The sequence below is a fragment of the Pyxicephalus adspersus genome, chromosome 7 (assembly GCF_032062135.1).
Source record: "Pyxicephalus adspersus chromosome 7, UCB_Pads_2.0, whole genome shotgun sequence".
NCBI classification, from domain to species: domain Eukaryota; kingdom Metazoa; phylum Chordata; class Amphibia; order Anura; family Pyxicephalidae; genus Pyxicephalus; species Pyxicephalus adspersus.
In genome coordinates, this window is record NC_092864.1 from 57,416,149 (window position 1) to 57,428,707 (window position 12,559).

The window sequence follows — 12,559 nt, forward strand, 5'->3', positions numbered from 1 at the left end:
GTTTAAAGGGAAAAAAACTGCTACCTTAATAATGTTTACATTTGCCTGTGGGAAGAATTTTACAAAAGACAAATTGCAAGACACTCACTTTAATCCTGTGGACCAGAGGAGCAAAAAGGAAAACAAACAGCTCCACTGTGGCCATAGAATTCTGTAGGAACTTCCTCCGATTATTCTCATCCTCTTCGTTGGTATTACTATGCCTGGGCTGTCCTGGAGAGCCTTGGTTTTCTTGATGGATAAAAGAACCACTACCACCACCCCAACTGGAACTCCGGTCGGTGCTAAACCTGTCATTACTGCAGTCTTGGGGAGCTTCCAGAAGCATCCAATGGAGAGTATGGAGAAGCTTAGTTTCTGCAACACCAAGCTTATCCTGATGGCCTATATACAGAATAAAACCATACATTATAGTCACTGGAATAGGTGTGTCTACAAAACATTTGGATCTGACGTCTCAGACAACATGAATAATACCAACCTAATTTGTTTCTGTTGGAGAGCAGTGTTGCTGTACAATGTAAAACATGTGGGAGTGCAGCTTGGACCAGTTCCCATCTGGAGATGCTCTGGATAGCTTCTGAGAGGGCAGGAGAGAGGCCATGCAACTTGTTTTCAACCAAAACCCTCTCAAATGACTAGTGTATGAAAACAATAATAGTAAAATGTTATATAAAAAATAAGACTGATACAAATCTTTAACTGGTGAATTTTGGATATTCCTTACCTAACCAGTGTATGTTAAATAACCCTTATAAATAGATGCCAAGCATCAGCAACAGAAGGCAAGCATTATATGTCCACAGTTCACTGGTTTAAAATAAAGTGAGCCTGTATAGGTAAGTATAAGTATTTGTCAAAACAACTTTTCATCTAAACACCCAGCATATATTAACTACCCAGCTTAAATCAACTACATATTATAAGGCTAGGTAACACTCTATCTCTAAGTGGAACAAACACTTGAAGATACAATACACTAATATTGATGTAGCAATTGGCTCAGTAGCTAGCACTCTAGCCTTTGCAGCGCTAGGTCTCAAGTTCAAAATCTCGGCCAGGAAAATATCTGCATGGAGTTTGTAGGTTCTCCCTGTGTTTGCCTGGGTTTCCCCTGGGTACTTTGGTTTAGGCAGTTAGGGTAATTGGCTTCCCCCAAAAATCACCTTAGACTGTGGTAATGACATATGACTATGGTAGGGACATTACATTGTGAGCTCCTGGACAACTAGGGACAGCTAGTGACATGACTATGAACTTTGTACAGCCCTGCGTAATACGTCTGTGCTATATAAATACTGTATAATAATAGTATCCATAGGCCCCCAAAACTTGTAGTGCTCCATGCCACAAATAAATGACCAATCTTCCTGGTCACTGGCACTGGCCCTGGCCCGATGTTACTTAATAAAGGTCCATCACTGTGATGGGTTTCCCCTATAAACCAATTATAAGGTGCATCTGGTGGAAAAGAACAAGACTGATGACACTGAGCGGGATGCTGGTAATTTTCAGCGTTTAGTACAGCAAATTCCAAGAAATGCTTGGGTATTGTGAGGTACCTGAAAACATGTGGCCCTTTTCATGTTTCCTTTCCACAGGTTCTCTTTAATGGTTATGAGATATGATCTAAGATTTCAGATGTAAATTCTAACTAAATGACTTTTAGTTTGCTAAAAATCCATGTTTAGGCTTACATTCACTGGTAAAAGAAAAATTATTAGCTTTGCAAGAGATAGTTGTTATTACACAAACTGAAATGGTTATTATTTTCAGCTTACAGCAGTGAAACTGTCTTTTTGATGAAACTGGCATATTTCATATACTTCCTGTTACAGTATCTGTATTCTAGAATCAGCTAAACAGAATCAAGTTAGGGGTCAGGAAATGTAGGGTAGTCTATGTGTAAGGGCATAAGTGCCAGTGATACCTAAAATGAACATGATGTTGCACACACAGGGAAGGTATCTGCATTGAATTCATCAAACAGGCCTTTAACCCAAAGCTTTATGATCTTGAGTGCCTAAATATAATGTAAAATGTATCAGGATTTTTGGAGTGTTAAAAATAACTTCCAAACCTGTGAACCAATGTGCTGCATTTTATACCAGCCATGTACAGATTGAGCAAGAAAATGACAGTTTGAAAGTACTAATTTGGTAATTTATTCTTACAACCTTGCCACATACAAAACACAGGAAGGATATAGAGTTTGGTGTTAGGGTGCCCCAGTTTGGGTTATAGCTAGTTAGCGCCCACCTCTAAGTGGACTGTCATTAAAAATAGGGTAGGGTTTTTTGTGGCAATTTATTTTGATACAATTTATAATATATGTACACTATATTGTGCAAAATAATAAAACAGAGAAATACAGTTGGTGTAAGTGGGCCTTGTTCCCTTTTTTATTATAGATATTTATTATTATAGATATATTATGAAATGCTATGTAAACAAAATGTTTTACATAAACTTCACGTGTTAAAAATATTGAGAGATGACGTTCACATATAAAGGATGTTTTTTTTTTACCCAACAAAAAGAAGGCATCTTTGAAATGCTAATCTTTGCTCCTTTACTAAAGACCAAACCTAAATGAGGACATCTCTAAGATCCTTTATTATGTGAGCGTCATCTCCCATAATCTTTATAACTCATGTGAATCTGGAGATCATCCCACCTAACTATTAGAGATTCCATACTCAATTCTTTTTCGCCACAACCCAGTCATGAAAAGCCATTACATTGTATGGGCTCACCTTACCCCTGAGAAAGCCATTAGGCGAAACACGTCGGGATTTATACCCAATACTTTATAGACTTACATAGAAATCATTCTTGAGAGTTATCCATGTTCGTGTATTCCATCAATAGGAAATCTCTACTTAGCAGTTAAGCTGCGTACACACTTCCAATTTTTATCGTTGGTAAACGAACGACGAACGATCCTGCACGATATCTGCGAACGATTGTATGGCACCGATCCTGTACCTACAGATAACGACACGATCGTTCAAAGATATTGTACACGCGATAGATACGATCGTTTGAACGATACAGGAAGTGACGTGCACCACAGGAAGTGAGCGAACGTTCGTTCACCGCACATGCTCAGACCATGGACGATCACTGAACGACCGTACACACGATAGATGGTCAACGATCGTCGTCCAATCCGATCCGCCGGTCCGGTCGTTCATTTCCAACGACTATCCTCGTTCGTCGGCGTCGTTGGTTACTTTTTTTACGAACGATTTTTGGCCAATCAGTCATTCGATCGTTCGTCGTTCATTTCCAACGATAAAAATTGGAAGTGTGTACGCAGCTTAAGACCTTTCAGGCCCATAATGTGAATGGGGGCTAAGGTCAATTGGCTAATACCACTTATTTATGTAAACATTTTGTTTAAATGGTATTTATTTTTGAGGATATCTATAATTAGATGTAAGACCTTAGAACCCCAATAACTGGTGACACTTAAACAAACTGTATTTCTCAGTTTTGTTATTTTGCACAATATTGTATAAATATTGTAAATTATATCAAAATACAGTATTTTTTGTGCCCTATTTTCTATCAGCCTTTATCTAGCTGCCATATACTTTAAACATGCAAAGAAAATGGTCAGATTAGGCCTTCAGAGTAAAAACAGATTTACTAAACATAGCAATACAACTTGCAATGATTGTTGTATAGCACTCATTTCTAATACCTTAGGATCTCTAAGGACCTCAACAGGGTTAGACAATTTTATATGACAAAGTATATGGCAATCTTCTGTACAGAGAGAAAAAACTGATATACATAAAATAACAATAATAATAAAATAAATGTATGGTACCTACCACACAAGATGCTTCATACTGTTTGCCAAGCTTGGGTCTCAGAAATGCACTGCAACAACAACAGGAAGATAAGATGGTTCATATAGATTTCAGTCACTTATCATGTTGATGTAATTGATTATGTTGATGACGATGGTCATTAAATATAATTCTTTAAAGTTGTTCTGCAGTGATACAGCTATAGTTTCAATAATTATACTCACATGAAGACGTGAATAACGTTTGTGAATGTGTACCCTCTAAGACTGTGTGAAATTTGAAATAAGGGAAACATGGAAGTGTTTTTACTGACCTGTCCATCTAAAAATGTTAGTTGCTTGACAATATCGCTGACACCTTTTGTTTACAGCAAGCAATAATGCGATACAGACTTGTGATTTTCTGATCTGCATACTAGTTTCAGGTGAGTTACCTGAAGTATTGATGGTGATGGGTCAATGTCACAATGACTAGAATGCTTAAAATGAGTCAGCAATGGCATTCTCTTTATTCCTGTCATGTCAATTTTATTTTGAACTGAAGACAGTATGTTAGGAGTTGATTTCAAACATGTGAATGATATCTTCTCCAGTAAACACAGAGAAATAAACAGCCTCGTATAATTTTGGTGCCTCTGTCTGCCTAAAACAGCAGAAACACAGCGTTTGTAAAGAAAACGTAACAAATTATGTTGCTATTTGTTAGTAAATGTTTTCAATGCTGGACTAGATTCATTTTCAGGTTTGCTGGATAGCCAGTTTCACTAAGGGAAAGTGTATCCTCTCCAGCCTTAGGGAGATTTATTATTTAAGGCATTTTGTCCTACACAGAAAATACTATTTTTTTTATTTTACAAATACTCTATTGAAGTTTTGTAATAACAAAGACCTACAAATATTGCAGAATTTGACAAGTAAGAACAGTACAACATAAGTATTACCAGCCAAAGTAAACCAAATAATGTTAACAAGAAAACATCAATCTAAACTCCAGCTGTAAGAATATAGGAAGGTGTAATATCATGCAAATAAAATATTGACACATGATATATAAACAACAAGAGAAGAAGTAAATCATTTGCTAATCAAAGATTGAGGTAGTGTTTCAGAAAACTTAACTCTGAGATCAAGATTATTTTCGTTAATTGGGACAGAGGAGTGTTAATTTCTGATCTGCTTACTTGTTCAGAGTTCAATGAATCATACAGAATAAAAGTCACAAGATCAAAAACACAATCAGTTAATAGTATTTTCAAAAACAAATCAAATCAGCACAGCCATTTTACAAAACTATTTACATGTTGGATACCTAATTGTGATGGTTCAATATATCCTAATGTATCTTTATCTCTTTGTATTTGGTCATGATTTACAAATCCAATAATTGAACTGATGGAGATGCACTGGCTCTGCTCCCAGTGACACACTGCCCTGTGTCCTGCTCCAGGCAAAGCATCATCTGTCATATGGTCATGGCTGATCCTCTTCTATAAAACACTCCCAGTTCTGCTTCATTCCCTCTATCACTTGTTGGTAATTTCCTTCAGAACATGAAATGTGCACAGGCTGCTGGAACTGAACCGTGCTATTACTCTACCACTATAATAAATTATACATCAAAGCTATTCATCTGTATCTTCAGATCCACACTGTCCCTGACCTGTGCCGGGTGTCCAGGTATAGCACAAGTGGCAGGTGACACCAATTATAATAAGAAGACATTTCTTGTGTCAAGATATACTTTATCATTGCATTTAGATTATTATTATAATTATTAAACAGGATTTATTTAGCGCCAACATATTACGCAGCGCTGTACATTAAATAGGGGTTACAAATGAAAGACGAATACAGACAGTGACACAGGAAGAGGAGAGGACCCTGCCCTGAAGAGCTTACATGATATAAAAGTACGTAGCCTGCTACAATAATATTATATAGAAAATATGTTATTGGATGGACATGTACATAGTCTATAATATAGTATTACACATTATTATTGGATGGACATGTACATAGTCTATAATATAGTATTACACATTATATGATATTGGATGGACATGTACATAGTAAACAATATGACTTTATACAGTGTATGATACTACGTCTGTGCAGTTTGTGCTACAATTACTATAAATATATATATATATATATATTTATATATATATATTAGATTGTCATTTACATGGAACACAATATGCCATTGTATAATATATGATGTTAGATGGACACCTGCACATATATATATTAGATGGACAAGTACATGGAAGAGAACAAGGTATATGGCTAATATATGATGTTATACAGACACCTGCACAGTCTGTGCTGCAATGGCTGATAATATGACATACTTCATATAAATAGCATTACATAGAGCACAACATATCACTATAGAATATTTGCTACACCTGTATCCCAGCCCTCCAATAGCAGATGATGGAAGACATACATGATGTGATGGAAGCAGATACATTGCATGCAGACATTTGGTGATTAAAACAAATCATCGTATAAAATGTTCTGCAGGAACACAGAAATGGAAGGAGGACACTGACACACATATATAATAATAATAATAATAATAATAATAATAATAATGGTTACAATCAGTGCAATCTCTAGATGCAGGGATACCATCATCAATGATTGTACCTTGTCTGTCTCCACAGGAAGATCTGTATGGGCAGTGGGATCCCGCGGAGTCTCTCCTGTTCCTGGCCCTCGGAACTCTTCCTCTTCACCATGATGGCAGCCTGTAGAAGCCCCCCGATCTCCCCTCGGCTCCTCTCGGCTCCCCTCGTCTCTTCGCTGCTCGGGAAGATGTCCGCTCCTGTGATTTCTGCTTTCAGCACCTCCCCCCAATGGACAGCGCCCTGCCTCTAGTGACGAGCACAGGAACTGCATCAGGGCTCGCTGCCTACAAGATCTTTAATTTATTCATGGAGTTTTAACGATTCGGCTGTATCAGAGTCAATGCGAGGAAAATAATGGAAGATGTGGGAATGCAAGCAAAGAGATGCAGGTTATTCCTATGCAGAGCTGCTACAAAAACATCCCCATGCTAGATGACCTTCCTGGAAGATGGGTGAAAAGGAGCCCGACCCTTCACTTTCACCTGGTGACAAAAAGTGTGTGTGGCTCCATATCACTGAATATTGGCTGTGATTTCATGGGGAAATAGACCTCCAGTGTACACTGTGCAGTGACAGACACCTCTCCCAAGTGCAGACCTCAGCAACAGGCATCCCCCAGTGCAGGCCTTAGTGATCAACAGAGGTAACAGGCCACCACATTGACAGAACCCTCCCCCAGACAGACCCCCTCTTTCAGACTTAACAAAACCCCACTGCATACTTCATTAATAGGCCCCCATTGCAGACCTCACTAACAGACTTGCATTTCAGACACTAGTCAAAACCCCCCTTTTAAACTTTTTTATCACAGACTCCAGGCAGTCCATTACATTTACCTGTTCTGTTCCCCTTACAGCTCCTCTTGCCCCTCTCATGCCTCCCTGACCTCTCCCTGACCCTTCTTCAGTCATTGAGCACTCTGTGATTGGCTAATGGTGTCATACCAGCATTGCGTACTTGGCAAGCTTTCCAGCACCTGGCCCCAGTGCAGTGAGGTGGTATGGGAGTAGGGTTATCACCTTTACAGCAAAATACTACCAGCTGCAATGAGTGTAACTAATTTTAAGGTGTGTGCTCCTCACAGGATTTTTTCACTGTGAATAATGAGTGTCAGAGTCCATTATTGATTATCTCATATTTTGTGTCAATGACAAAATTACAGAATTTGAAAAGAAACAGAAATAGAAGAATATGTGAAATAAAAGCAAACTGTTCCTGAGGCACCATACGCAAAGTAAAATGAACAAGCAGTGTACACATAGAACAGTTTAGTTCTCTGTAAAAAGTGGGCATAGGCACGTTCTCCACAGGAAATTACAACAGGAAATGGAGAAACAATGTAGTGTTCCCAGTTTTTTGTGCCATTGGTATCCAGTAACCCCTAAAATTGTGCCACCTTTCTACTGCACCCCTTATGCTAAGTCTAATGCCCTAGAGTACTTATGTCACATTTTTCCATTGTCTTTGTATTTTGCACCAACTGTCCAGTGCCCCTGAATAATGACCTAACTTCCATACTTTATAAAGTGCATAATCCAGGGGTGCACACATGGGTGTTCCCGTACTGCTGATAATGCCCGCCGAGTAGCAGGCTCATAATTACAAGGGGGGTTGATCAACTCTTATGAAATATAAAATAGCTTTTTTGTACACGTGTATTTTATACTGTGGTCAACAGTGCTGGAGGGCCGCATATTTTTGTTTTTTTATGACAGAGGCCAGTTGAAATCTGAACACGGGCCCATTTGGCCCCCAGGCTGGACTTTGGTCATGCCTGGTGTAATCTCTTGTCATAGTGTGGTAGTACAATCAATGGACTGTAATAACTACTACTCCTGGCTGCCTACTTGCACTGGTAAAGGCTCCTGGGAGCGGTGCATGGAGGTAACTACTAGGCTTTTTCAGGTGCTTGCAAGTCGTTATAAAAGCCTAGCAATGTGGTGCATTTTTCCACTTTTTTTAATTAAAACTGCTTGAAAAAAAACCCTTACATAAATTGTGGCACCAAATAAATCTATAAAGGCAGCTTGGGCAGCAAACTGCCCTTGAATGTAAATGTAGCATCTGATAAAACGTCTAATGTCCTATATATTACTGAAATATTACATTTTTTTGAATGATAATTTTTAAAAATATGTATAACAATTTTTTACTGCTACAGGTGCCTACTGTTGTGGTGGTGATTTTATTTAAGAAACCATCTAGAAGCATTTGAGGCAAGGTTCCATAGTACCCTAGTGAGCTCTTTTCTTGTCTACATACCACTGAAATACTAGATAACACATAAACGCCATACCATTTATTGCTATATTGAAAAAAACAAGCACTTACAGGGACAATACTCACCTTTCCCACCTCCCACACTGCCAAACTCCACCATAGAGATAATCCATCTAAGGAATATTTAGCATCTGATGTAGGAGTCTTGGATGCTGGTTCCCCACCATTGTGTTCTGTGTTACTTTTCACTGGCTATTAGGTCACTATTATCTGCAGTGATGTAGGAGTGGGAAGATGAAACCAAAGTGCTGTTGATAAGGTACTGTATGAATATATGACACTGCTGGAGGTAATGGGAGGTTAGGATAGGAAGTCAGTAGGACAGGTTCATCTTTTATTAAAATCCTTTTTAATAAGTACTTTTAAAAGTGCAGTCCACCAAGGGTTGTACTTACCTTCTATTATCAGTGATGTTTCCCCTGACAGGGTCCTGGTTTGCTGCTTTTCATTCTGCACATGCACAATTTGGCCCATTCTTTCCAGTGGGTAACCATACTTATAAGCGTCTCCAGTAGTCCCTATGAGTATGAATAATTCATAGGAATGAAGAAGGTCTTGATGTGCTTTTTGCAGTATAAAGAGGAGCCACCAGGAACCATGTTAGAAGAAAGATTGTAGAACTGGGGCTGATGTAATTCCCAAGCAGGCTGCACCCAGAAGGCTGCAACATTTATTAAATACACATTCACTAAAACAAAGTTAAGAAGAAGCTGTCTGTAAAATTGCAAGAGAGTCTCCAATAAATTATCCACACTCCAAAGGTTGATGATGGGCACATATCTCCCTCAACTTTATTCAGTCTGTACAACCCATGTCACTGCAACTCTGCTAATGATGACATTTGCACAGCCTATTACCTAGGTTTTAGGGCAGTTCGTAGACACACAGCTATCTTAGAGCATGGGTGCATGAATGGGAAGAGACCAGGAGTAATTAGACTGGGGCATGGGCATAAAATAGGTATTGGGTAATATATATAATATAATATTATGCACCTACTAGGAGAATGTTTATGTTCATGTGAGTAATTAAACTTAAATAAATATACTCTGATAAGATTGTCTTTATTACAGCACTCAGGAAAGGGTGAAGTGTAATGACCATTCCCGATAAACCATTCAATTTCTATTCTATTTAATACAAATATCTTAATTTTGCTTCAAAATTCTGTCATGAATAGCAAATCAGTTTTTTTTAAAAACAGGCATCTGACTCTCACATAAAAGTATATAAATAGTTCTGTATTCACTGCTTCTAAATAATTGCCATTTTGTATTCTGATCTTAAACCTAATGCTTTTCACTCTGCATTTTAATAATTCCACTGACTCCAGGCTGGGGGAAGGGTGATAGTGATAGAACCAACTGTTGCCATAGCTACACAAAACCATGGCTGACATTAGAATGTCTAACCAACAAGTGAGCACAGATGTCTGCTTTGATGTATCAGAAAGCTCTGTATTTGTTCCTTTTAAATAACAGATTGGTTTAGATAGTGCTGAAAAAAATTTATTAAAACTTATAATATGAGCCTCTTGGTGTTTGCCATGTTCTTCCTTTGTTTATTCTTCTTTATTGGACAGAATATTAGCACTATATTGCTATTGGAATAATGTAGGCTACACATTGTTTATGTATAATTTATTATATTCTAAAATCAATGTTTATCTACCAAGCAGCAACCCTCCATAGATATTAGCATGCAACCATTGCAATGGTATATGTTAATGAAATGGAATTTGATGATCACTTTGCAGTTAAAACATTCTAGTAGTGAGATGTATGACTAGTTGGAGTACATTTTCCCTTTATGTATATCATTCTGCCATACCAGCCTTTTCGAGTGCCCTTTCTTGGACACATCAGTATCTAGCACTATGAGGCATATGAATGATCAGACATGCAAACATAATCAGATTGCATTTTATATTTAGTAGGGGCAAAACCACTGAGGCAAAGTGCCACACTTTATACAAAGCCACTAAAGCTAGACGTACACCTTGCATTGTAATTGTACAATGTGCTTTAAATCTACCAGCAACTTTGCAGTACAAATCGTAACCCTTGTCTGGGAACAAACCATCAGTCTGTATTCTTCAGTATCCCTAATCCTCCATTGCCCAGCAGCTAAAACAGGCTTTGTTTGTCTAACATTGGGAGTCACAATTAGTCATGTCATGATACTTGACTTTGAATATACTGAAAGTGGCCAGTGTGCATTCAGCTAGATGATGTGTGCGTGAATATTTGTTCATTTATTCGGAGACCTTTGCAGCCTACTTAATAAGCAAGATGGAAGCAAATAAGAGCTTGATGTAAAATGCTGAATCTTTCATCTCTGCACAATCTTCAGCTTTCCTTGGAAGTCTTTTCAAACTAACCGAGCTCTACCTAATATGTCTGAGGCCAGTTTTAGACTATAAATGTTCAAGCTTCCAGAAGGCATCAGTTTCTAAATCCAGAGGTCACCTTGTTATAAAAGTATTTTATTCATTTAGGTCTGCGCAGTGCTTCCAGTGCAGTGTAATGTGCCTATTTATACTGAATTGCAGTATTATACTATTTCACAGTATCATATAATTGCAATGTTTGTATCCTGATTACAATCACTACAGCTGTTTTAAAACTGTTATGAGTTAAATGTGAAATATTACAGCAAGAATTGCTACCGGTAAATCCCCCAACCTAATAAGAAAAAAAAGAAAGCGTCAGAGAGTAATGCTTGTGTTAAACATAAATACATAGTTCCTGGGACAGTACCAATTTCCAGCTGTCATCACAGTTTCTACTAGATGATGACATTATCCTCATAGAGTATAATTGTACTTCCCTGTAGTTTCCTTGTCACTGTGTTTCTGCCTTAGCTAATAGTCAGTGCATGATGATACATGTGCCCTGAGTAAGGGCTGCTGTTGTGCACCTGTGGAGCAGAAAATTGCAACACTCGTAATCAGATATTCGGGAACAGAATGCTTGGAAGCAGTTAAGAACCATTTTTTAATGCATTTGCACCCAGCTGTGGCTGCAGTGGGCAGTGGTGTGATTCCTGGAAGCAAAAGATCAATTTTAGCTGTATAGTTTTTTTTCTCCTCTGAAGAATCACACTGCAAGCACTATCTGCAGCACAATTTGGCATCTATGGGTGCATAGCATCAGTTTGCTATGTGTCCACGAGCAACTGTTTTCCTCCACAAGTTTAAAAGGGACCTAGAACTGTTTGGTACGTAGTTTTCTTCATTTTACATAAAATGTGCAAAATGCACTACTGCCTTTGTTTTTGTCCCTTATTTCCCATTTTCAAATGTTCAAAGGTATGTATATAGAGTACACAATTACCCTTACATGCAGTCTAACGACAACTTCAACTCTTCTTAAGTATTCATACCACTTCTTGTTTCCTACACCAAGTACTGGCATCCAGGTGATGTTACACAACTAGAAACATTCCCACCTCTGACAAACATTGGTCCCTATTTAGGTAGGCAGTAAGTAATATTTTCAATGGCGGATGGCTGTCAGGAGCAGGAACACTCCCACACGCACTTCCTGTGTAGTGAATGTTGATAAGCCAAGCACTCAAACACCAAACTCCCAAAATCCACTGCTCCAGCTTCTCCAAATCCTGGGAAGAAGGGAAGTTAAGTCACAATATTTATCTTTTTATGGTGTAATTACCCATTGTTGCCCATTATTTTATTTTTTTTTTGCCTATAAATTGGATGCTGTCTTGCCAAAGAGTTTAGTTCACCGTTAAAACTCCTGCAGAGTCACTTGTGAAATATGAAATAAAACCAAGTATGTTGTTGTGAGTAAAGAAGAGAAATACA

The 12,559-nt window shown here is 38.1% G+C and overlaps 1 protein-coding gene across 24 annotated transcripts in view; it reads right to left on the reverse strand.

Moving 5' to 3' along the window:
- Positions 1–6,632, reverse strand: part of UNC80 (unc-80 homolog, NALCN channel complex subunit) — a 108,296-nt gene extending 101,664 nt beyond the window's left edge. For 17 of the 24 annotated variants that reach the window (XM_072418587.1, XM_072418586.1, XM_072418570.1 and 14 more), the window contains exons 1-4: positions 6,473–6,631; positions 3,843–3,891; positions 482–638; positions 89–384 (exon numbers count right to left, since the gene is read on the reverse strand). In XM_072418587.1, coding sequence (XP_072274688.1) covers positions 89–384; positions 482–638; positions 3,843–3,891; positions 6,473–6,564 — 594 coding nt within the window. In that variant the 5' untranslated portion in view covers positions 6,565–6,631. Of the gene's footprint in view, positions 1–88; positions 385–481; positions 639–3,842; positions 3,892–6,472 lie in introns of all 24 variants that reach the window. The other 7 variants (XM_072418582.1, XM_072418581.1, XM_072418567.1 and 4 more) reach the window with 2 other exon arrangements.
- Between the last annotated feature and the right edge of the window lie 5,927 nt (positions 6,633–12,559).